Below are 26,414 nucleotides of genomic sequence, written 5' to 3'. Positions count from 1 at the left end.
TCAATGTTGTCCCACTTTTGCATGCACTCCCTAAACACTAGCGGAAATTTGCAGAGGCCAATTATTCTGCAAACCCACACTTCTTTGAGATGTGAGGGGAACACACGTGGTCACAGGGAGCACGAGCATACTCCACACAGACAGCAGCCGAGGTCAGGATTGAACCCGTGTCTCTGGAGCTGTGAGGCAGCAGCTCTACCTGCTGCGCTGCCCTATTATCTAGGTCACTCCCCAATCTTCTTTCCCCAGGGTCACAGGAAGAGTCAATGAGGCCTGAAACACCACATTCACCAAGACAAGACTGTCAAGGGTCAAGAGTGTTTTATTGTCACATGGCCCAGGTAGAACAATGAAAATCTTACTTGCACAACAGTATATGTAAACACAGTACACAGTAAACAATATAATGAAATAAGAAAAAAAGTTCAGTGTGTATACATATATACACACACAGTGAACTTTTTTTTCTTGTTTACACATATAAACACTTGCACACACATAAAAACAAACAAACAATGAAAGTGCAAAAAGATAAAACCAAGTCTATGTAGTTCAGAGCTTATTTGGATCTTGTACTGTCTGAAGAAGGGTCTCAACCCGAACGCCTCCCATTCCTTCTCACCGGAGATTCTGCCTGTCCCGCTGAGTTACTCCAGCATTTAGTGTCTATCCTTGGTTTCATCCAGCATCTGCAGTTGCTTCCTGCGCACGTGTTTAATAGCCTGATGGCTGTCGGGAAGCAGCTGCTCCTGAACCTGGACGTTACAGGTTTCAGGCTCCTATATCTTCTTCACGATGGCAGGGGTGAAATTAATGCGTGGCCTTTGTGTAACTTTGTCGGCCCCAGAAGCGTGGCGACTCTGTGTGTTCTGCCTGGGTGCGGTCCGCTGTGTGATGTTACAGGGTTGTATGCAACAACAAAGCATCTCACTGTAACTGGATACATGTGGCAGTGAAGTATCGTTGAACTGAACCTATCCTTGCTGTGTGAAGTGTTGGTCCAAGTGATGTGAGGAAACCTTGGAGCGGGGCTTGCTTCCAACTCACACAGGCTGACTACACGACTCTGGAATGGTTTCAGTTCAGTTCAGTTTAGTTTATTGTCACGTGTACCGAGGTACAGTGAAAAGCTTTTGTTGCGTGCTATCCAGTCAGTGGAAAGACAATACCTGATTGCAATCGAGTCATTCACGGTGTATAGATACACGATAAGGGAATAACGTTTAGTGCAAGGTAAAGCCAGTAAAGTCCGATCAAATTAGTCCGAGGGTCTCCAAAGAGGTAGATAGTAGTTCAGCTCTGCTCTCTGGTTGTGGTAGGATAATTCAGATGCCTGATAACAGCTGGGAAGAAACTGTCCCTGAATCTGGAGGTGTGCGTTTTCACACTTCTGTACCTTTTACCCGATGGGAGGGGGGAGAAGAGGGAGTGGCCGGGGTGAGACGTCGTTGATTATGCTGCTGTCCTTGCAGAGGCAGCGTGAGGTGTAAATGGAGTCAATGGAAGGGAGGTTGGTTTGTGTGATGGTCTGGGCTGCGTCCACAACTCTCTGCAATTTCTTGCGGTGTTGGATGGAGCTGTTCCCAAACCAAGCTGTGATGCATCCCGATAAAAATGCTCTCTACGGCGCATCTGTAAAAGTTGGTGAGAGTTGTTGGGGACACGCCAACTTCCTCAGCCTTCTAAGGAAGCGGAGGCCTAGTTCCCGAGTCTCACCTTCATCTGTGTTGGTTAAAGGTCATTGCCTTTTACGAAGTGCTTATCTGAATTGGACTGAAGGAATAATCCCTGCATGTGATAATGAAACCACTGCAACAGCGGGGCCTGGAGTAGGAGTACAGGAGGCAGCGATATTAATCAGCGGTGGGAAGCAAAGACTCTGTAAACCTCACGAATAGTAGTTTAGTTTAGTTTAGAGATACAGCGCGGAAACAGGCCCTTCGGCCCACCAGGTCCGTGCCGACCAGCGGTCCCCGCACATTAACACTATCCCACACACACTAGGGACAATTTATAATTTTACCAAGCCAATTAACCTACAAACCTGTATGTCTTTGGAGTGTGAGAGGAAACCGGAGCGCCCAGAGAAAACTCACGCAGGTCACGGGGAGAACGTACAAACCCCATACAGACAGCACCCGTAGTCAGGATTGAATCTGGTTCACTGGCGCTGTGAGGCAGCAACTTTACCACTGCGCCACCGTGCTGTAATACCATCAGTAATACCATCGAAAAGCCACAGCTTGTTTATTCTGAATGTCTGAATTATCTTTGTGCCTGACAGCAAACAAACTGCCTAAGCATTCACTTTTTAACATGGTCATAGAGACGTAGAGCACGGTAACAAGCCCTTCGGCCTAACTTGTCTATGCTGACCAAGATGCCCCATCTACATTAATCCTACCTGCCCCCTTCTTGCCCACATCCCTCTAAAGCTTTCCTATCCATCCTGCCCACATCCCAGTCCAAATGTCATTTAAATGCTGTTATAGCACCCGCTTTAACCACCTCCTCTGGCAAAGAGTGCTGGAGTAACTCAGCGGGTCAGGCAGCATCTCTGCAGAACATGGATCGGTGACATTTTGTGGACGGGACTCTTCCATTTTCTCCAGAGATGCTGCCTGAATCCCCCTAAATTACTCCAGCATTTTGTTCCTATCCTCGGTAAAGCAGGCACCTGCAGCTCATTTTTATTACCTCTTCTGGCAGCTTGTCCCATGTACCCACCACCCTCGGAGTGCCAAAGATGCCCCTCAGGTTCCGATGAGATCTGATTAGAGGACAGCACGGTGTCGCTGCAGTAGAGTTGCTGCCTTACAGCTCCGAAGACCTGGGTTCGATCCTGACTACGGATGCTGTCTTTACAGAGTTTGTACGTTCTCCCCGTGACCTGCGTGGGTTTTCACCGGGAGCTCCGGTTTCCTCCCACACTCCAAAGACGTGCACGTTTGTAGGTTATTTGTCTTCAGTAAAAATGATAAATTGTCCCTAGTGTGTGTGGGATACTGTTCGTGTGCGGGGATCACGGACTCAGTGGGCCGAAGGGCCTGTTTCCACGCTGTATCTCTAAGCTAAACTAAAATCTCACCCCTCTCACCTCACACCGAGATGAACCAGCTCCAACCCCCTACACTCAACAGTCATGAGGGACACTATTGTAGATCGGGGGTTTGCAATATGTCCTGTTCTTTTAAATTTCAGATTCCTGTCTGCTCTCAGGAGGTGCAGAGAACGCTGAGAGGGACCAAGTGAGATGTGGGAGTGACCAAAAAGGACGCCGTCACCTTAATGGGAAGCACGGCAGCAATTACAGTCTGAATGGAAGGAAGTTCCAGCAGGAACAGCGAGTCTCAGGGGAAGGTTGAGATTGCCACGATCGTTAAAGGGAAAGCTAATGGAATTCCAGGCCTCTAGACAGGAGGGACAAATCGCGCAAGACAAAAGGTCACGATGAACCTTGCTTGACAACACTTAATTCAAGAGTAATTTGCCGACTTTTAGATCCTTGCTGCAGAGAGGACCCCAATCATGGGGGTCACGCAACACAAAAACAGATCCTCATCTCCTTCAGGTACTACAAGTGACCCCTGCATCCCCCCCCCCTCTCTCCGTCCCTCCCCCACACAAGTCGTTGGACTAGCTTCAGTCATCTTGTTGAGTTTCATTGTCTGTAACTCGTTTTCACCTAGACCACAGCTAACAATGGCCTGCATCATCGTTACTTTTTTGCATATCTTTCTTTCATTTGTTCTATATCTCTCTATATCATCGTCTATATCTCTCTATATCATCGTCTATATCTCTCTATATCATCGTCTATATCTCTCTATATCATCGTCTATATCTCTCTTTTCCCTTTCTCCCCGATTCTCAGTCTGAAGAAGGGTCTCGACCCGAAACGTCACCCATTCCTTTTCTCCAGAGATGTTGTTAAGTTACTCCAGCATTTTGTGTCCATCTTCATCTCCTTTGCCTGCGTGTGGTCCATATCTCTCCATTCCCAGCATGTACACATGCCTACTTAAACGCCACGCTTGTATCTGCCTCCACCACCTCCCTTGGCTCACCTTTTCGCTTTTCGCCCCTAATCCTTTGCAGTTCCACCCTTGGGGAAAAGGGTTCTCTTCTCATGACCATCTGGCTCATAGCCTTCTACAGCGAGCTGATTAGATACTACTTAAACGTTATGAGAGGGCAGCAGGGTGGCGCAGCGGTAGAGTTGGTGCCTTACAGCGCCTGAGACCCGGGTTTGATCCGACTACGGGTGCTATAGAGTTTGTTCGTTCTCCCCGTGACCTGCATGGGTTTTCTCCGGGTGCTCCGGTTTCCTCCCACATTCCAAAGATGTGCAGTTTTGCAGGTTAATTGGCTTCGGTAAAATTGTAAATTGTCCCTCAATGGGGATTGCTAGTTGGGTGCAGACTCGGTGGGCCGAAGGGACTGTTTCCGCGCTGTATCTCGAGTCTGAAGTCTAAAGTCCAGTTACAGAGGTCCCTGAGGGTTGAAGGATGTGTGAGTGCACTGGGACGCTGGGTGCTGGAAGGAGACAGAAACTGGAGAAAGATTTGTAAACCTGGGAACTCATTCTTCAAAGCAACCTAGACAACGTAGACAATAAATGCAGACTGTGGCTCAGCACAGCAGATCTGGGAGTGCGGTGGTCTCTGAGTGTGGGCTCTGGTGAGTGAGAGAGGCAGGGACCCCTTAAGATGGGTGTATGGAATTATCTAATGACACACTGGTCAACCTGGGGAGCACCTTCAGCAACAGACTGGTCCCACCAAGATGCAGCACAGAACGCCACAGGAGATCCTTCTTCCCTGAGGCTATCAAACTGTGCAACTCCTCCCCCTTCTGTCATGGGGTAGACTGAGACTGAGACTGACAAGATAGAGCTCTTAATGATAGCGGAGTCAGGGGGTATGGGGAGAAGGCAGGAACGGGGTACTGATTGAGAATGATCAGCCATGATCACATTGAATGGCGGTGCTGACTCGAAGGGCCGAATGGCCTCCTCCTGCACCTATTGTCTATTGTCTTTTGTCTAAATACAATCAAGCCAAACTCAAGTACAACAGGTAGCGCAAAGGGGAAGATATAGAACACAGGGTTACATGGTTTGACATTTGTGTCAGTAAGTCAGGTGGTTTGGTTTAGATTAGTTTAGAGATACAGTGCAGAAACAGGCCCTTCGGCCCACCATGTCTGTGCCAGCCAGCGATCCCCGCACATTAGCACTATCCTACACATGAGGGACAACTTACAATTTTACCAAACCCTTTGACCTACAAACCTGCACGTCTTTGGAGTGTGGGAAGAAACTGGTGCACTGAGAGAAAACCCAAGCAGTCTCCTACAAATGGGGAGAATGTACAAACTCCGTACAGACAGCACCTGTAGTCAGGTTGGAACCTGGATCTCTGGCACTGTAAGGCAGCAACTCTACTGCTGCGCCACTGTGCCGCCCTTTGTCGTAGCAAAGATGTGATCAAGCTGGAAAGGGTGCAGGGAAGATGTTGCCAGGACTCGAGGGACTGAGCTATGGGGAGAGGTTGAGCAGGCTGGGACTGAATGATTTTACAGAGGTGTACAAAATCACGAGAGGAACAGATCGAGTAGATGTGCAGAATCTCTTGGCCAGAGTAGGGGAATCGAGAACCAGAGGACATAGGTTTAAGGTGAGGGGGGGAAGATTTAATGGGAATCCGAGGAGTAACTTTCTCACACAAAGGGTGGTGGGTGTATGGAGCAAGCTGCCAGAGGAGGTAGTTGAGGCAGGGACTATTGCAAACTTTAAGAAACAATTAGACAGGTACATGGATAGGACAGGTTTGGAGGGATATGGACCAAACTCAGGCAGGTGGGGCTAGTGTAGATGGGGCATGTTGGTCGGTGTGGGCAAGTTGGGCCATAGGGCCTGTTTCCACGCTGTATCACTCTGTAATATCTACTCATGCTATAGCACAATCTGTTGTTACGTTTCTTCTCAAAGCAAGTTTGAATTGGACTTACGAGGGAGTAGGTTTGCATTTGTATGGCCTCCTTTACATGTTTAGGACGAGAGCCAAAGAACGACTGCTGCATTGTGGGCAGGCAGCCTATCAGCACACAACCAGGCCCAGACAACAGCCAGATAAATGACCAATTAATCAGCCGTCACTGTGATAATTAAAGGATAAACGTTTCCCAGGACTCTGACAGAATTCCTCTCCTCCCCTCAAGGGAGAGGCGGCACGGTGGTGCAGCGGCAGAGTTGCTGCCTTACAGCGCCATAAAACCCGGGTTCGATCCTGACTACGGGTGCTGTCTGTACGGAGTTTGACGTTCTCCCCGTGACCTGCGTGGGTTTTCTCCGGGTGCTCCGGTTTCGTCTCACACTCCAAAGACGTACAGGTTTGCAGGTTAATTGGCTTCAGTAAAATTGCAAACTGTACCTAGTGTGTAGGATAGTGCGCGGGGTATCGCTGGTCAGTGTGGACATGGTGGGACGTTGAGCCTGTTTACGTGCTGTATCTCTAATCAAAAGGAAACTATTCGCATGGAATATTTCTCAATGCTTTTTTTTTAAACTGTGGCCCCTGGTTCTGGACTCGCCCAACATTGGGAACATTTTTCCTGCATCTAGCTTGTCCAGTCATATCATATCATATCATATATCTACAGCCGGAAACAGGCCTTTTCGGCCCTCCAAGTCCGTGCCGCCCAGTGATCCCCGTACATCAACACTATCCTACACCCACTAGGGACAATTTTTACATTTACCCAACCAATTAACCTACATACCTGTACGTCTTTGGAGTGTGGGAGGAAACCGAAGATCTCGGAGAAAACCCACGCAGGTCACGGGGAGAACGTACAAACTCCTTACAGTGCAGCACCCGTAGTCAGGATCGAACCTGTGTCTCCGGCGCTGCATTCGCTGTAAAGCAGCAACTCTACCGCTGCGCTACCGTGCAGCCCTTTTATAATTTTATATGTTTCTATAAGATCCCCTCTCATCCTTCTAAACTCCAGTGAATACAAGTCTAAGATCTTCTGGCAGATCGTTCCATACACCCATCACCCTCTGAGTGAAAACGTTGCTCCTTAGGTTGCTATTAACTCTTTCCCCTCCCGTTAAACCTAAGTGCTCTGGTTCTTGGTTCCCTTTGGTAAAAGACATCCTATTTAATCCACTCATGATCTTATACACCTCTACAAGATCACCCCTCATCCTCCTGCGCTCCAAGCAACAAAATCCTACCCTGCCCAACCTCTCCCGGCAGTTCAGGCCCTCGAGTCCTGGCAACATCCTCGTAAAGTTCGAACTTTTTACTTCTGATTCATTTAATCAGAATCATAGTTACTGAGCTCTGCAGCACAGAAATAGGCCCTTCAGCCCACCTTGTCTATGCTGGCCAAATCCAATATCAAGCGTGTAGGAAAGAACTGCAGATGCTGGTTTAAATCAAAGGTGGACACAAAATGCCGGAGTAACTCAGCGGGTCAGGCAGCATCTCGGGAGAGAAGGAATGGGTGACGTTTCGGGTCGAGACCCTTCTTAAGACTGATGTCAGGGGGGGGGAGCGGGACATTGTGTTGGGACTTTGTCCCTCCCCCTCCCCTGACATCAGTCTTAAGAAGGGTCTCGACCCGTAACGTCACCCATTCCTGCTCTCCCGAGATGCTGCCTGACCCGCTGAGTTACTCCAGCATTCTGTGTCTACCTCCAATATCAGGCGTGCTTATTTGTCATACGCACTCTATACGATCTGGTGCAATAAACGTCTTACTTGCTGCATCTTTAACAGCACATTAGGCACAACAACAACAAATAAACATACAATAGATTATCAGTCACTCTAAGCCAAGCAGACTATGACAGTGTAAAACCAAAGTGCGCAGTTTCATGTTTCAGTGCTGGGGCAGGTGTTTCAGGAGCCGGAGATAGGTAGATCCTTGATTAGTACGGGTGTCAGCGGTTGTGGGGAGAAGGCAGGAGAATGGGGTTAGGAGGGAGAGATAGATCAGCCACGAATGAATGGCAGAGTAGACTTGATGGGCCGAATGGCCTAATTCTGCTCCTATTCCTTATGGGACTGATGGGGCTTTTTTATTATTAAAAAATGTATTCAATGATTTAAAAACAATATTAACAATACAATAAAACTACACAGAACCCACCACCAGAATACAATACAAACAAATATACCAAATGAAACTATTATACAACTATATTGCAATCCCCATCCAGGACACATCCAACCCCCTGCGGTGCCCAGCGGTCCCGGGAATCCCCCAGGGTGCCCGTGGACAGCGCGTAGTCCCTCTCCAACACCACCCGGGCGCGGGCGTAACCCTGGAAAAGGGGTAGGCAGCCGGCTCGGGCAGAGCCCTCTTCCGCCTGGCGCCGTGAGCCGCGGATGGCCAGCTTGGCCAGGCCCAGGAGCAGCCCAACAAGGTCAACCTCAGCCCTACCATGGGCCTGATGGTTGGTGGGAAGAAACTGTTCTTGAACCTGGAGGTAACATTCCAGATACCCGCCACCCTCGAGTCCCTTTTGAATCTTCCCCCTCTCACCTTCATCCTTTGCCCTCTGATTCCCTTACCCACAAGAAATGACCATGGCATTTTGCCTTGTCTATGCTCCTGATTGTTTCATAAATCTCTGTAAGCTCACTACACTCCATGGAACAAAGTCCCAGCCTCTCCACATCCCTCTTCATCACTCAAACTCACCAGGCCTGCTAACATTCTTGCAAGTCTTGTTTGCATCCTTTCACAGTTCAGTGATATGTTTCCCACAGCAGGTGACTAGGACTGTACAATTAACTGAGCGTGAAGAAGGCGTATGGTATTCGCTGACCGAGGCATTGAGTTTAGTTTAGACATACAGTGCTTGAAACAAGAATTAGTTACGCAGAATCAAGGAATTGCAGATGCTGGCTTACAAAAAAGACACAGAGCTGGAGTAACTCAGTGGGTCAGGCAGCATCTCTGGAGAACAGGGATAGGTAACGTATCGGGTCGGGACCCTTGTTCAACCCAAAACGTCACCTACCGATGTTATCCAGAGATGCTGCCTGACCCGCTGAGTTAATCCAGCACTGTGTGAAACGTCATCTACCCATGTTCTCCAGAGATGCTGCCTGACCCGCTGAGTTACTCCAGCACTCTGTGAAACGTCACCTATCCATGTTCTCCAGAGATACTGTATGACCCGCTGAGTTACTCCAGCACTCTGTGAAACGTCACCTATCCATGTTCTCCAGAGATACTGCCTGACCCGCTGAGTTACTCCAGCACTATGTGCCGTTTTTAATAGGATTGGATAGTTACCTTCCAAAATAGAACGTGTCGCTGACTGGAGGGATAAAAGGGTTTGCGTTGCGGAACCCAGACTTGACCAGGTGAACTGTTTCACACACCACAAGCTTGGTGCTTTCAATAATTTATTGGACTTTCAGTCAGGCCAATGTGAGATGAGAGATTTAGACATAGCTTTAGATCAAGAGAGAGTTTGATCTAGCTCTTCGGGCTATCAAGGGATATGGGGAGAAAACAAAAACGGGGTTCTGATTTTGGATGATCAGCCGTGATCATATTGAATGGCGGTGCTGGCTCGAAGGCCCAACTGTCCTCCTCCTGCACCTATTTTCTAAGTTTCCATGTTTCAGCTTTGTTTGGAGAGAGCATTATCCCGGCTCTGGTGACCATCTCTGTCCCTCGGTACAGGTGACAAGAATAAACCTCCAAATGTGCAGACTGCCCAACTGAGCCCACTGCAGCAGGGGACAGGAGCAGATTCTCACCCTACCTCATCGCTCGATCCGTTCTCCACACGGAACCTCCCTGCTCTCTGTATCGCTCCATCGGCATCACTGGATATAAGCTGCAAGATGACAAAAGGAAAATATCAGCAGTGATTACAAGGTTGAGGAATATTCATTCTCAGCGTCATATCCGTACATGTAAATGGATCAATTGTAATTGTGTATTGTCTTTCTGCTGACTGGATAGCATGCAACAAAAGCTTTCCACTGTACCTCGACACGTGACGATAAACTAAACTCAACTCAATCTGATCCATGCCTTGCAAATTAAAACTAATGTCCAGAGGCAGGGATGAGTGTGGAACACAATCACCAGTGGTCACACTTCCGATGGGTCAACTTTTGGGGTCGAGAGAGTCAAGATTGTTTAATTGGGGTATGTACCAATGACATTCTTACCTGCAAAAGTTTAGTTTTGTTTAGTTTAGTTTAGTTTAGAGATACAGCGCAGAAACAGGCCCTTTCGGCCCACCGGGTCGGCGCCGCCCAGCGATCCCCGCACATTAACACTGTCCTACACCCACTAGGGGCAATTTTGTTTACATTTACCAAGCCAATTAACCTACAAACCTGCACGTCTTTGGAGTGTGGGAGGAAATCAAAGATCTCAGAGAAAACCCACGCAGGTCACTAGGAGAACGTACAGACTCCATATTGTCAGCGCCCGTAGTCAGGATCAAACCCGGGTCTCCGGCGCTGCATTCGCTGTAAGGCAGCAACTCTACCGCTGCGCCACCGTGCCGGACTTAGGTTTTGTTTAAACTACAGCGCGGTAACAGGCCCCTCATCCCACTGAGTCTGCGCCGACCAGTGATCCCCGCACACTAACGCTATCCTACATGCAATAACATGCAAGTAAGTATAGAATTATCAAAAATAGAATTAATTAATAACAGTAATATGAAGTACGAAGAACAATCATGAACCACTATCTACCTCATCGATGACCCTCGGATTATCTTTGATTGGACTTTACTAGCTTTACCGTGCACTAAAAGATATTCCCGTATCATGTATCTGTACAGTGCAAATGACTGGATTGTAATCATGTTTGGTCTTTCCGCTGGCTGGTCAGCACGCAACAAAAAGCTTTTCACTGTACCTCGGTATACGAGGCAATAAACTGAACTAAACTGAACTAACCATAATACACTGGAATTTAGAAGGATGAGAGGACATCTTATCGAAACGTATAAGATTATTAAGGGGTTGGACACGTTAGAGGCAGGAAACATGTTCCCAATGTTGGGGGAGTCCAGAACAAGGGGCCACAGTTTAAGAATAAGGGATAGGCCATATAGAACGGAGATCAGGAAAAACTTTTTCAGTCAGAGAGTTGTGAATCTGTAGAATTCTCTGCCTCAGAAGGCAGTGGAGGCCAATTCTCTGAATGCATTCAAGAGAGAGCTAGATAGAGCTCTTAAGGATAGCGGAGTCAGGGGGTATGGGGAGAAGGCAGGAACGGGGTACTGATTGAGAATGATCAGCCATGATCACATTGAATGGCGGTGCTGGCTCGAAGGGCCAAATGGCCTCCTCCTGCACCTATTGTCTATTGCCTATAATACAAAACTAAAGTCCGTAGTGCAACCATAGAGGTTTGTAGTTGCTGAGGTAGTGGTTAGTGCCCTGTGTTCAAAAGCATTCTGGTTGCCTTGAACCTGGTGGTTTTGAGGCTCCTGTACCTTCCCAATGGTAGTAGAATAATGAAAGCATGGCCAGGGTGGTGTGGGTCTCTGATGATATTGGTTGCCTTTGTGAAGCAGCATCTTCTGTAGATCCCACCAGCTATGGTGGGGAGATCAATGGGGCAGTGGTAGAGTTGCTGCCTTACCGCACCTGCAGCACCAGAGACCCGGGTTCCATCCTGACTACGGGTGCTGTCTGTACAGAGTTTGTACCTTCTCCCTGTGACCTGCGTGGGTTTTCCCCGAGATCTTCGGTTTCCTCCCGCACTCCAAAGACGTCCAAGTTTTTAGGTTAATTGGCTTGGTGTAAGTGCAAATTGTCCCTAGTGTGTGTGTGGGATTGTGTTAGAGTGCGGGGATCGTTGGTTGGCATGGACCCGGTGAGTTCTAGGAGCAGAATTTGGCTATTCGGACCATCAAGTCAACTACGCCACTCAATCATGGATCATCTATCTTTCCCCTCTCACCCCCATTCCCCTGCCTTCTCCCCATAACCCCTGACACCCGCACTAATCAAGAATCTATCAATCTCCACCTTAAAAATATCCACTGACTTGGCCTCTACAGCCTTCTGTGGCAATGAAGTCCACAGATTCACCACCCTCTGACTACAGAAATTCTTTTTTTTATCTCCTTTCTAAAGGTACGTCCTTTAATTCTGAGGCTGTGCCCTCTGGCCCTAGACTCTTCCACCAGTGGAAACATCCTCTCCACATCCACTCTATCCAGGCCTTTCACTATTCGGTAAGTTTCAATGAGGTTCCCCCTCATCCTTCTAAACTCCAGAGGTATCCAAATATCCAAAAATCTCTAAAAATGAACTGAGAGTAAACAGTGACAATGGAAATCGGAAAAAAAGGCACTTATTCGACAAGGGAACAAAAGTCAAGTTGAGTTGCTTGTCATCTGCACTGGTGTGGTGAGGTACAGGTACAATCTTCCTTGCAGCGGTTTCAGTAGCACACAGACACAGTCAATACATAACGATATTAATTAGACGTAGGTTTCACATGTCAACGGGAAGAAAAAGAGAGCAAAACAACAAGAAGTTAGAGCAAAAGTAGGTGGTGCAAGAAGTGGTGTATAGCGTTCCATTGCCAAGTTAGGATTGGGGTTGTGTGGGTCGGCTCAAAAACCTGTTGGTTGTAGGAAAGTGTCTGTTCCTGAGCCTGGTGGTGTGGCACTTCAGGCTTGTGTACCTCCTGCCCGAGGGTGGCAGTGAGAAGAGGGCATAGCCCGGTTGGTGGGGATCGTGGATGAGAGATGCCGCCCCCTTGAGGCAGCGCCTGGTGTCGACGCTGTCAGTGGTGGGGGGGGGGGGGGGGCTGTGGCCGTGATGGTCCGGGCCGAGTCCACCACTCCATTGAGATATTGAGACTCAGACCTGATGTGAATGATATAAATTTAATCACGACGGAATGGTGGCGCAACGGTCGAGTTGCTGCCTTACAGCACCAGAGACCCAGGTTCAATCCTGACTACGGGTGCCGTCTGTACAGAGTTTATACGTTCTCCCCGTGACCTGCGTGGGTTTTCTCCGAGATCTTCGGTTTCCTCCCACACTCCAAAGACGTGTTGGTTTGTAGGTTAAGTGGCTTGGTATAAATGTAAAAATTGTTCCTAGTGTGTATAGGATAGTGCTAGTGTGCGGATTATCGCTGGTCGGTGCAGACTCAGTGGGCCGCTGTATCTACACACTAAACTAAACAGACAAGTTTTATAACTATAACTAATAAAGGGGCTGACAAGCGATATGATTATGGTTAGAATGGACAGGATCTCTGATCATAGATAAACGTCTGGAACATTACATTTGATAACTACAAGTTTTTGTCTCCATTTCAAAGACTGCTTCTGAGTTGGAAAACTTCAGACATTTGAAACCATGGCAACGAAGCCTGGAGATAGATTGCTGCACTAGATTTTCAATCCAAATGTTTAGATAGGAACTCTTTTTCATCCTGAAATGCCACAAAATTAAAACCCAAACCCACAGTCGCTCAAGACAGATGTGATAGAAGACACAACTGTAGCATACATAATGGGTCGCTAACGTCTGATTTCAGGGCACAGTTCCACACATTGTCTTTACTATTTAGCGTGTTTAACACTGCTGACTGGGGCAAGTGCAGCACAGTGGCGCAGCGGTAGAGTTGCTGCCTTGCAGCGCCAGAGACCCAGGTTCAATCCTGACTATCGGCGCTGTCTGTACGGAGTTTGTACGTTCTCCCCGTGACCGCGTGGGTTTTCTCCGAGATCTTCAGTTTCCTCCTTACAAAGACGTACTGGCTTGTTGGTTAATTGGTTTGGTATAAATGGGTTTTTTTAATTGTCCCCAGTGTGTGTAGGATGGTGTTGATGTGCGGGGATCGCTGGTCGGTGTGGACTCAGTGGGCCGTTAGGGCCTGTTTCCGCACTGTATATCTAAAACTAAAAACGAAAACTTAATAAGTAGTTAGACTCACCACTGCCACCCATACCGAGATGTCAAGATGGCTTTGGGCACCCAGTGCGTAGGGGAGAGGGTAGAGCAGAGGATGTCCTTGTTGGGTTGCTCCTGGGCCAGGCCAAGCTGGCCATCTGCGAGTCACGGCGCCAGATGAAGGGGGGCACTGCCCGAGCCGCTGCCTGCCTCTTGTCCGGGGTTACGTCCACGCCCGGGTGGTACTAGAGAGGGTCTGTGTGCTGTCCACTGGCACCCTGGGGAGTTTCCGGGAGCGCTGGGCAATGTGGGGGGTGGAATGAATCCATAACAGGATTGTAATATAGTATTTAATATTCAGTATTTAAGGATGTATTACTCTATTAGGGTGGCAGAGGGCAGAGGCCAGAGAGCTCAGGGCAGAGGGCAGAGGGCAGGGGGCAGAGGGCAGAGGGCAGAGGGCAGTGGGAAGAGGGCTGATGGCAGGGCAGAGGGCAGAGGGCTGATGGCAGAGGGCAGAGGTCAGAGGGCTGATGGCTGACTTCCCTTGCCCTCGCCCTCTGAGGCAGTCGGAGGCATTTGGACCGGCTGCATGAGGCCCCCCGGGGCATGGAGGCTGAGCAGCGGTCACCAGTGGTGAAGTTCGGCACGTTCACGGGCCGATATCAAGGAGGAGTGGGTGCAGTCAGTGGAGTGGGTCTTGCAGCAGCCTAGGGCTCAGTTAGATTGAGCGCCGCTCCAAGAAGTGGAGCGCGCGGATCGGACGCAGCCTGCAGTGACACGGAGCGGTGGTGGAGGACACCGACAACATCACCAGGCCAGGCCGACCCCTGCAACTCCGGCCCAGTGCCGTCGCCAGGACAACCGGCCTTTATGGCCAAGATAAGACTATATTATTTTAAAAACTTTGGACTGGAAGGCTACAAGATGGCACCTAAAACGGGGCGACTCGTGTGTACTGGCTCAGTGCGGCCGACTGTCTTACATGATTGTACTGTGCTTATCGTACATGATTGTGCCTCATGTATAGTTGGATTGTCACTGAGCTGTGTGCACAGAATATCACTGTACTGATGTACACTTGGCAAGCAGTACCATTGAACAATTGAGCCTCAATAAAGTTCCAGTATTCACCACCACAGTATTACTTCAAGCAGCACAATTTGTACGTTCTCCATGTGACCACGTGGGTTTTCTCCGGGTGCTCCGGTTTCCTCCCACACTCCAAAGACATACAGGTTTGTAGGTTAATTGGCTTTGGTAAAATCGTAAATTGTCCCTAGTGTGTGTAGGATAGCGTTAGTGTACGGGGTGATTACTGGTAGGTGGGCCGAAGGGCCTGTTTCTGCGCTGTATCTCTAAACTAAAACTAAACTAGTTTTCCAACAGGCCGGTCGGAGTATAAGGAATGCCTTTCAACTTCTGCAATGGTGCAATGTTTAATTGCTTTTGGTGGGTGATTACGGTAATTATCGAGTTTGCTGACTGCTGATAACTAGCTTGAAGCTACAATTAACATCACGGCAAAGAAAAGCTAAATTACAAGAGGCATCTTTGCCTTGCTCTGCAGTCTGACACCCGAGACCATGAACATCGAATCTCTTTTACCTGACATTACAATTCTGCAGCATTCAGAAGACTCCGTGTAGATTTTGTTGAGATTTTGGTTTCAACTTAAAAAAGACACAAAGTGCTGGTGTAACTCAGAGAGGGTCAGGCAGCATCTATGGAGAACGTGGAGAGGCCCTTCTTCAGACTGGGTTCAACTTGTTGAGGGAAACAGGGTCTGTTCTATAAGTTCTATGCACTCCCATGAGGAGCATCTTGATGCTAACATTATTTCAACTCACGAAGAACATGCAAACTCCGCACAGACAGCACCCGAGGTCAGGATCGAACTCGGATGCAACCCTATGGGATACCATTTTGAGGCTTAGATATGGTCTACAAGAACCTGGAGGCTGAGAATGGCACGGTGGCGCAGCTGGAAGAGTTGCTGCCTCACAGCGCCAGAGACCCAGGCTCGATCCTGACCTCGGCTACTGTCCACGTGGAGTTTGCACGTTCTCCCTATCATTGGTGAACACTGCCCATTCCATCACGAGCACGGACCATGATAGGGATCTGCAGGAGTCGCTGCCTCAAGATGGAAGACCCTCACCACCCTGGCCACACTCTCACTTCACTCCTGCCATCAGGAAGAAGGTACAGGAGCCTGAAAACTGTAACGTCCAGGTTCAGGGACAGCTTCTTCCCCACAGCCATCAGATTATTAAACACCACAACCTCCAAATAACCTCTGACCTACACTGACCTGGGGCACTGGTTTTGTCTTTTTGCATTATTATTGTTTGCCTATTTGTTTTATGTGCATGCATGTATGTATGTGTGTGTGTGTGTGTGTGTGTGTGTGTGTGTGTGTGTGTATGTGTGTGTGTGTGTGTGTGTGTGTGTGTGTGTGTGTGTGTGTGTGTATGTGTGTGTGTGTGTGTGTGTGTGTGTGTGTGTGTATGTATGTATGTATGTGTGTGTGTGTGTGTGTGTGTGTGTGTGTGTGTGTGTGTGTGTGTGTGTGTGTGTGTGTGTGTGTGTATATTGAGCTACTTTTTGTTTATTATATTATTTACCAAGTACTATGTTCGCATATTCTGTTGTGCTGCTGCAAGTAAGGATTTCATTGATCTGCTCAGGATGTATGGCAATAAAACACTCTTGACTTGACTGCGTGGGTTTCCTCCGGGTGCTCCGGTTTCATCCCAAAGACCTGCGGGTTTGTAGGTTCATCGGCCTCTGTAAATTGTCCCCAGTGTGTAGGGAGTGACTGAGAGAGTGGGATAGCATGGAGCTAGTGTGAGCAGATGGTCGCTGGTCGGCGTGGACTCGGTGGGCCAAAGGGCCCACTTCCATGCTGTGTCTCTAAACCCAACTTCGCGTGCAGGTAGAGTGGTCCTGGATGGTGGGAGTGTTTCAATACTGCATCTCTGAACGGGATTACACATGGCTTGACGTGTGCAGGTTGGTGCCAGGTTGCCTACATTTCAGTGTAATTAAAAACATAAATCTTTCCTTGTCTGTAAAGCACCTCAGGATGTCCAGACAACATGAAAGTCGCTGCAGAGAGGCAGATCTTTAGCATTAACTAATGAGTGTAGCTGACACTCATAAATCCAAACCGGATTTTCTTCAGACCCTTTCAAAACCAGTGAATGACAAATTTGGAAAGTGACTCATTGTATAGTAAAGGTCACAGTTAAACAGATTATAGGATTTCAACCCGAAACGTCGCCCATTCCTTCTCTCCAGAGATGCTGCCCGACCCGCTGAGTTACTCCAGCATTTTGTGTCTATCTTTGGTGTAAACCAGCGCCTGCAGTTCCTTCCTACACATAGGGTTAAACTGTGGCACGGTGGCGCAGCGGTAGAGTTGCTGCCTTGCAGCACCAGAGCCCGGGGTTCAATCCTGACTGCGGGTGCTGTCTGTACGGAGTTTGTTCGTTCTCCCCGTGACCGCGTGGGATTTCTCCGGGTGCTCCGGTTTCCTCCCACATTTCAAAGATGTGCGGGTTTGTAAATTAATTGATTTCAGTCAAATTATAAATTGTGTGGGATAGAACTAATGTGCAAGTAAGTGATCACCGGTCGGCACGGACTCGGTGGGTCGAAGGGCCTGTTTCCGCGCTGTATCTCTAAAGTCTAAAAGTCTAAATTCTAAAGGAACGAAGTGACAGTTCTGGAGATCACATCAACCTGCGCAATGGTTAAAAACAAACACAATGATGAAATAGCTAAAAAAAATTGACAAGTAAAATGTTTAATTTTGGAACTGAACATTTGTGGGAGGAGAGGCAAGCAGCTGGTGAGGTAATGGAGCACACCTCCCTGTGAAGGTAGGAAACTGATTAAATATGTTGAATCCCAGCTCAACATCCCACCCACACAACTACAACTCGAATTATCACGAGACTAAATCAGGGCGGCACGGTGGCGTAGCTGGTAGAGCTGCAGTCTCACAGCACCAGAGACCCGGGTTCCATCCTGACCGCGGGTGCTGCCTGCACAGAGTTTGCGTGTTCTCCCTGTGACCGCGTGGGTTTCCTCCGGGTGCTCCGGCTTCCTCCCACAACCCAAAGATGTGCAGGTTTGTAGGTTAATTGGCGTCTTTAAATCGCCCCTAGTGTGCAGGAAGTGGACGAGAAAGTTAGGATATCATAGAACTCGTGTGGAAACGAGGAACTGCAGATGCAGAGAGTTAGATTTAGCTCTTAGGGCTAAAGGAATCAAGGGATATGGGGGAAAAGCAGGAACGGGGTACTGATTTTGGATGATCAGCCATGATCACATTGACTCAACGGGCCCAATGGACTACTCCTGCAGCTATTTTTCCATGTTTTCTCTATTCTATGTTGGATTACAAAAAAAGACACAAGGTGCTGAGGTAACTCTGGAGAACGTGGACAGGTGAGGTGAGGTTTTCGGATGGGGATCTTTCTTCAGACTGATTGTAAAGGGGGAAGAAAGCTGGAAGAGAGGCGAGGGCAGGACAGAGCCTGGAAAGTGATAGGTGGATACAGGTCAGAACTAGTGTGAATGAGTGATGGATGGTTGGCATGGACGTTCGGATGCTGTATCTCTAAATTAGCATAACTAGCGTTGTTAACAATCAACTATGACCCCATACAGGGCAGCAGCATAAACAAAGTCACAAGTTTAAGGTGTGAAACTGGAGCTGCAGAATAGAGTAACTTAGAGACATTGAGTCAGACAGCGTGGAAACCGGCCCAACTAGCCCACGCTGACCACAATGCCCCATCTGCAAGTCCCACCTGCCCATACCTGGAGGTTCTGCTGCAGTTGTACAGGGCCTTGGTGAGACCGCACCTGGAGTATTGTGTACAGTTTTGGCCTCCTAATCTGAGGAAAGTCATTTTAGCCTTAGAGGGAGTACAGAGAAGGTTCACCAGATTGATCCCTGGGATGGCAGGACTTTCATATGAAGAAAGACTGGATAGACTAGACTTTTACTCGCTGGAATTTAGAAGACTGAGGGGGGATCTTATAGAAACATATAAAATTCTTAAGGGGTTGGAGAGGCTAGATGCGGGAAGATTGTTCCCGATGTTGGGGAAGTCCAGAACTAGGGGTCACAGCTTTAGGACCGAGATGAGAAAACATTTCTTCACACAGAGAGTGGTGAGTCTGTGGAATTCTCCGCCACAGAAGGTAGCTGAGGCCAGTTCATTGGCTATATTTAAGAGGGAGTTAGATGTGGCCCTTGTGGCTAAAGGGATCAGGGGGTATGGAGAGAAGGCAGGTACAGGTTTCTGAGCTGGATGATCAGCCATGATCATATTGAATGGCTGTGCAGGCTCGAAGGGCCGAATGGCCTACTCCTGCACCTATTTTCTATGTTTCTATATCTCTCAAAACGTTTAATATTCATGGAGCAAAAGGATGGGGAATTTTTTGGGATGGGTCTGGAGATGGGTTCTGACCCAAATTGCCACCTACGCCTTTTTGTCCAGAGACGCTGCCTGACCCGCTGAGTTACTCCAGCACTCTGAGTCTATCTCAAGTGTGTCAGGAATGTTTTATTGTCATATGTCCCGAAACGGAACAATGAAATCCTTACTTGCAGCAGCACAACAGATATGTAAACATATTACTCTGTGAAACCCATTAAAAAAAACAACAAAAAAGTTCAGTATATAAATAATAATAATTTAAAAACAGTCAAATCAGTAGGCAACAATAGCAAAGTCAAAAATAATATCCTGTAACCTATATAGTTCAGAGCCTATTTGGTATAAACCAGCATCTGCTGTTCCTTCCTATCACACTTTGATATCCTTGGAGCTTCCCAAGTGTCTTGTCAATGTTGTTATGGTAACGTAAGAGCAAAATTCTGCTAACACTGGAAATCTGTCGAAGAAGTGGCACGGTGGCGCAGCGGTAGAGTTGCTGCCTTACAGCGCCAGAGACCCGGGTTCCATCCTGACTGCGGGTGCTGTCTGTACGGAGTTTGTACGTTCTCCCCGTGACCTGCGTTTGGTTTTCTCCAAAATCTCCAGTTTCCTCCCACACTCCAAAGATGTATGTACAGGTTTATAGGTTTATTGGCCTGGTGCAAATGGAAAATTGTCCCTAGTATGTGTGCGGTAGTGTTAATGTGCCAGGATCGCTGGTCAGTGTGGACTCGGTGGGCCGAAGGGCCTGTTCCCGCGCTGAATCTCTGAACTAAACTAAACCAAGCAGAGAGTCGTGGAGGTACTGGCAGCCTGTGGACGCAGGGACAGAGATACTCTTTCAGGCCATTGTGTTGTTGTTCTGAATGGTCAGAGGAACCCTTCACCTAGTTTTAATGGCAGCAGGTTGGGTGGGGGGTGGGGGGGAGGTAGGGTGGAGGATAGAACAGCCAGCCTGCAGATATGAGACAGTCAGCACATTTAAAGAATCACAGAGTCATACAGCACAGAAGCATGGCCTTCGGTTTATATACACTGGAATTTAGAAGAGAGGAGGACACAGAGGGTGAACAGCGAGAGAGCATGTTGCTAAACTCTCGTCGAAGAGAGGAGGACTACCCAGATCTCCCTCTATCTTCCTGTCTCCACCTCTATCCTTTCTTTGTCCCGCCCCCCTGAGATCAGTCTGAAGAAGGGTCTCGACCCGAAACGTCACCCATTCCTTCTCTCCTGAGATGCTGCCTGACCTGCTGAGTTACTCCAGCACTTTGTGAATAAATACCTGGAATTTAGAAGGATGAGAGGGGATCTTATTGAAACATATAAGATTATTAAGGGATTGGACACACTAGGGGCAGGAAACGTTCCGATGTTCGGGGAGTCCGGAACCAGGGGCCACAGTTTTAGAAAAACCTTTTCACCCAGAGAGGAAAAACCATGAGGGAAAAACTTTTTCAGCCAGAGAGTTGTGAATCTGTGGAGTTCTCTGCCTCAGAGGGTGGTGGAGGCCGATTCTCTGGATGCTTTCAGGAGAGAGTTGGATAGAGCTCTTGAAGATAGCAGAGTCGGGGGATGTGGGGAGAAGGCAGGAATGAGGTACTGAGAGTTGTGAATTTGTGGAATTCTCTGCCGCAGAGGGCAGTGGAGGCCAAATCACTGGATGAATTTAAGAGAGAGTTAGATAGAGCTCTAGGGACTAGTGGAATCAAGGGATATGGGGAGAAGGCAGGTTATAAGAAAATAACTGCAGATGCTGGTAAAAATCGATTTATTCACAAAATGCTGGAGTAACTCAGCAGGTCAGGCAGCATCTCAGGAGAGAAGGAATGGGTGACGTTTCGGGTCGAGACCCTTCTTCAGACTGATGTCGGGGGTGGGAGAAGGCAGGCACAGGTTACTGATTGGGGACGATCAGCCATGATCACAATGAATGGCGGTGCTGGCTCGAAGGGCTGAATGGCCTCCTCCTGCATCTATTTTCTATGTTTATGTTTCTATGAAAGGCTGGACAGACGAGGACTGTTTTCTCTGGAATGACGGAGGTTGGGGAAGGACCAAATAAAAGTATGGAAAATTATAAGCAGCATAGATAGGGTAGACAGTCAAAACCATTCACCCAGAATGGAAAACCCAAATACTAGAGGGCATAGATTTAAGGTGAGAGGGGCAAAGTTTAAAGGACATGTGTGGGGCATGTTTTTTTTACCCAGAGGTCAGTGAGTGGCAGTGAGTGGCAGAGGCGATAGTGGTGTTTAAGAGACCTTTAGATAGACTTAGGGAATGGAGGAGAATGGATTATATGCAGGCAGTCAAGGGGTTGTCTTGGCATCATGTTGGGCACTGACAATGTGGGCCGTACCTACTCATGTGTTATACTGTTCCATGTTCTATGTTTCCCGGAGGGAACCCACGCGGTCACAGGAGGAACGTGCAAACTCCACACGGACAGCACCCAAGGTCAGGATCGAACACTGGTCCCTGGCGCTGTGAGGCAGCAGCTCTACCCGCTGCGCCACCATGCCACCCCAATAAAGAACTAAAGCCCCAATTGTTCTTGAAGTCCTTTATTCCTCTTCAGGCCTTTCCAAGTGCAATGTCTCTTCAGGCCTACCTGAAGTGCATACCTCCCTCAACCCAGTGAGTGCACACCTCCCTCAACCCAGTGAGTGCACACCTCCCTCAACCCAGTGAGTGCACACCTCCCTCAACCCAGTGAGTGCACACCTCCCTCAACCCAGTGAGTGCACACCTCCCTCAACCCAGTGAGTGCACACCTCCCTCAACCCAGTGAGTGCACACCTCCCTCAACCCAGTGAGTGCACACCTCCCTCAACCCAGTGAGTGCACACCTCCCTCAACCCAGTGAGTGCACACCTCCCTCAACCCAGTGAGTGCACACCTCCCTCAACCCAACCAAGCTCAAGGGAAGCAACTGCAGCTGCTGCTTTACACCGAGGATAGACACAGAGTGCCGGAGTAACTCAGCGGGACAGGCAGCCTCTCTGGTGAAATGGAGCAGGTGACATTTCCAGCCGGAACCCTTCTACAGACAGAGAGTACTGTAGAGTTAGGAGGGGGAAATAAACTGGAGGCGGGAACAAAGCAAGTCTGGCAAGAGATGACCTCAGGAAAGGTGGAGCCCACAATGGCCCATTGTTGGCCGGGGAAGATGCGATAACAAGAGGGATGGAAGAGGTGGTGAATCTGTGGAATTCTCTGCCACAGGAGGCTGAGGAGGCCAGGTCAATGGGCATTTTTAAGGCAGAGATAGATAGATTCTTGATTAGTGCGGGTGTCAGGGGTTATGGGGAGGGGGCAGGAGAATGGGGTTGAGAGGGAGAGACAGATCAGCCATGATTGAATGGCGGAGTGGACTCGATGGGCCGAATGGCCTAATTCTGCTCCTATCACACATGAATTTATGAAGGATGCGAACAGTGGAAGTGGTAGGATAACTAGCTTGTGGGAGGGAGGGCAGGGGGGAGAGGGGGGTTTGTCTAGCAATCTGCTGATGTTTACTGCATACAACACGATACAGAGAAACATGACGCTCAATAACGATGGGATATGTAAGGACTGCTTTATTGAGTGATAATCCTGAGCAATAAAGATGCGATGGTGACAGTTTTACGGCGTCACCCAGGTGCTGATTGTGGCCTCTCTAGTCACCAAATAACTTGGCTGAGGTGCCAATTGTGTTTTTCTTTGATAAGGCAGCTTTGGAACGATGGTCTCTCTTACAGATAAAACAGACGTGCTGTCAAATCCCGAGGCTGTGGCTTGGATCCTGGGCCCGACAGATGGGTTGCATCTCGCCTTCAAACCCCCTCAACAACATTCGCTTTGGCAAGATTTGGCACGGTGGCGCGGCAGTAGAGCTGCTGCCTTACAGTGCCAGAGACCCGGGTTCAATCCCTACCACAGGTGCTGTCTGTACGGAGTTTGTACGTTCTCCCCGTGACCTGCCTGGGTTTTCTCCAAGATCTTCGGTTTCCTCCCACACTCCAAAGACGTACGGTCCTGCTGAGCCGGATGGTCACATCGCACAGTGATCCGGCACAGATCTACTTGCACTTTATTCTGTCTTAAAACTGTTACAATCTGTTTCGTTGGGTTGTTGTTGTTTAAATTAATACTGACTAGCTAATTAAATTATTGCATGGTATGGGAGGCGCATTCCCAATCTCGTTGTACCCCTGTACAATGACAATAAAGATATATTGTATTGTATTGTATTGTTTGTAGGTTAATTGGCTTTGTATAAGTGTAAATTGTTCCTAGTGTGTGTGGGATGGTGTTAATGTGCGGGGGGGGGGGGGGGGGGGGTCGCTGGGCGGTGCAAAAGGGCTTGTTTCCGTGCTGTGTCTCTCAATTAAACCAAACGAAACTAAACTAAGATAGTGTGAATGCAGAGTCTTTTACCCAGGGTAGGGGAATCAAGTACATTGGGACATGGGTTTAAGGTGAGAGGGGAAAGATTTAAAACAATCCTGGCAACCTGGAAACAGTCCCTTCGGCCCAACCTGCCCATGCCAACCAAGATGCCCCATCTACGCTAGACCCACCTGCCTGCATGTGGCGCATATCCCTCTAAACCTTTCCTATTCATACTCTGCGTAGAAAGGAACTGCAGATGCTGGCTTACACTGAGGACAGCCACAAGATGCTGGAGTAACTCAGAGGGTCAGGCAGCATCTCTGGAGAGTAGAAATGGGTGACATTTCGGGTCGTGTTCGACAGGGATGAGACAGAGAACGGGGTTTGACAAGATTCCGACAAAGAGAGACCTGCATTGTGCTAGACAGAGAGATGTCACCTTCATTATCCGCCCAGCCAACCATCAATATCGGTAGAAAAGTACAAAAACAGTGTGTGAAAACGCACACCTCCAGATTCAGGGGCAGCTTTCTTCCCAGCTGTTATCAGGCAACTGAACCATCCTATCAACAATGAGAGAGCAGTCCTAACCTACTATCTACCTCACTGGTGACACTTGGACTATCTTTGATCAGACTTTACTGGACGTTATCTTGCACACATTGTTATTCCTTTTATCAAGTATCTGTACACTGTGGACGGCTCGATTGTAATCATGTATTGTCTTTCCGCTGACTGGTTAGCACGCAACAAAAGCTTTTCACTGTACCTCAGTGCGTGTGACAATAAACTCAACTCGGACCCAAACTCATTGTGGGCCGCACCTTTCCAGAGTCATCAGTGCCAGGTCTCCTTTGTTCTGCACCTTGTCATACTTCTAGTTCCCCTCTCCTGTCTGACTCTCAGTCTGACGAACAGTCTCGACCCAAAGCGTCACCTATTCCTTTCTCTACAGAGATGCTGCCTGACCCGCCGAGTTACTCCAGCATTTTGTGTCTATCGTTTGAGCTGGACAGAGTTGGGACAGGGGAGTTATTGTCAGGGAACATGTTCCCAATGGGACAGGGAACATGTTCCCAATGTTGGGGGAGTCCAGAACAAGGGGCCACAGTTTAAGAATAAGGGGCAGGCCATTTAGAACTGAGTTGAGGAAAAACTTTTTCAGTCAGAGAGTTGTGAATCTGTGGAATTCTCTGCCTCAGAAGGCAGTGGAGGCCAATGCTCTGGATGCATTCAAGGGAGAGCTGGATAGAGCTCTTAAGGATAGTGGAGTCAGGGGGTATGGGGAGAAGGCAGGAACGGGGTACTGATTGAGAATGATCAGCCATGATCACATTGAATGGCGGTGCTGGCTCGAAGGGCCAAATGGCCTCCTTCTGCACCTATTGTCTATTGTCTATTGTCTATTGTGCATTCAACAGAGATCCACACACAGCATTTGACAGGGGAGTGTAAGATGCCCTCGTTACTTGCAAAAACTTCCCCAGGGTCAAAGACCTTGGATATTTCTAATTCTAATGAAGAATCAAGCTCAAATCCATCAGCTTACAAAGCACTGGGCGGCAGCTCACAGCTTGCAAACCCCACAGGAATAGTGAAAGGCCTCGATGAAGTGGATGTGGAGAAGATGTTTCCACGACTGGGAGAGTCTAGGACCAGAGGTCATAGCCGCAGAATTAAAGGACGCACCTTTATCATATCATATCATATCATATATGTACAGCCGGAAACAGGCCTTTTCGGCCCACCAAGTCCGTGCCGCCCAGCGATCCCCGCACATTAACACTATCCTACACCCACTAGGGACAATTTTTACATTTACCCAGCCAATTAACCTACATACCTGTACGTCTTTGGAGTGTGGGAGGAAACCGAAGATCTCGGAGAAAACCCACGCAGGTCACGGGGAGAACGTACAAACTCCTTACAGTGCAGCACCCGTAGTCAGGATCGAACCTGAGTCTCCGGCGCTGCATTCGCTGTAAAGCAGCAACTCTACCGCTGCGCTACCGTGCCGCCCTAGACATGAGATGAGATGAGATGAGGAGGAACTTCTTTCATCAGAGGGTGGTGAATCTGTGGAATTCATTGCCACAGAAGGCCATCAATGGTTATGTTTAAGGCAGAGAAAGATAGATAGATTCTTGATTAGTGTGGGTGTCAGGAGTTAAGGGGAGAAGGCAGGAGAATGGGGTTAGGAGAGGGAGAGATAGTTCAGCCATGATGAAATGGCGGAGTAGACTTGATGGGCCGAATGGCCTCATTCTGCTCCAATCACTCATGAACATGAATATTCCATACAGATACGTCAACAACACAGCTGACACAAAGGATAACATTCGTCAGCCTCCCCTCCCCTCTGTTTTCTGCCCACCCCATTAGAACAAACCAGGTGAATTTAAGATAGACACAAAATGCTGGAGTAACTCAGCGGGCCAGGCAGCATCTCTGGAGTGAAGGAATGGGTGATGCTTCAGGTCGAGACCCTTCTTCAGACTTTAGGGTCGAGACCCGAAACATCACCCATTCCTTCTCTCCAGAGATGCTGCCTGACCCGCTGAGTTACTCCAGCATTTTGTGTCTATCTTCGATTTAAACCAGCATCTGCAGTTCCTTCCTACACCACATGAATTTAATACAAGTATTGCCAAAC

At 48.5% G+C, this 26,414-nt stretch overlaps 1 protein-coding gene across 2 annotated transcripts in view; it reads right to left on the bottom strand.

Annotated features, from left to right (window-relative positions):
- The window catches only part of garnl3 (GTPase activating Rap/RanGAP domain like 3), a 299,663-nt gene that overhangs the window by 199,336 nt on the left and 73,913 nt on the right, over nucleotides 1–26,414 (bottom strand). For both annotated transcript variants that reach the window (XM_078426017.1, XM_078426018.1), the window contains exon 3: nucleotides 9,797–9,871. In XM_078426017.1, the coding sequence (XP_078282143.1) occupies nucleotides 9,797–9,871 (75 nt within the window). The remainder of the gene's footprint in view (nucleotides 1–9,796; nucleotides 9,872–26,414) is intronic.

Source organism: Rhinoraja longicauda, chromosome 31 (genome assembly GCF_053455715.1).
Source record: "Rhinoraja longicauda isolate Sanriku21f chromosome 31, sRhiLon1.1, whole genome shotgun sequence".
Lineage (NCBI taxonomy): Eukaryota > Metazoa > Chordata > Chondrichthyes > Rajiformes > Arhynchobatidae > Rhinoraja > Rhinoraja longicauda.
This window is presented reverse-complemented; position numbering and strand designations above follow the sequence as displayed.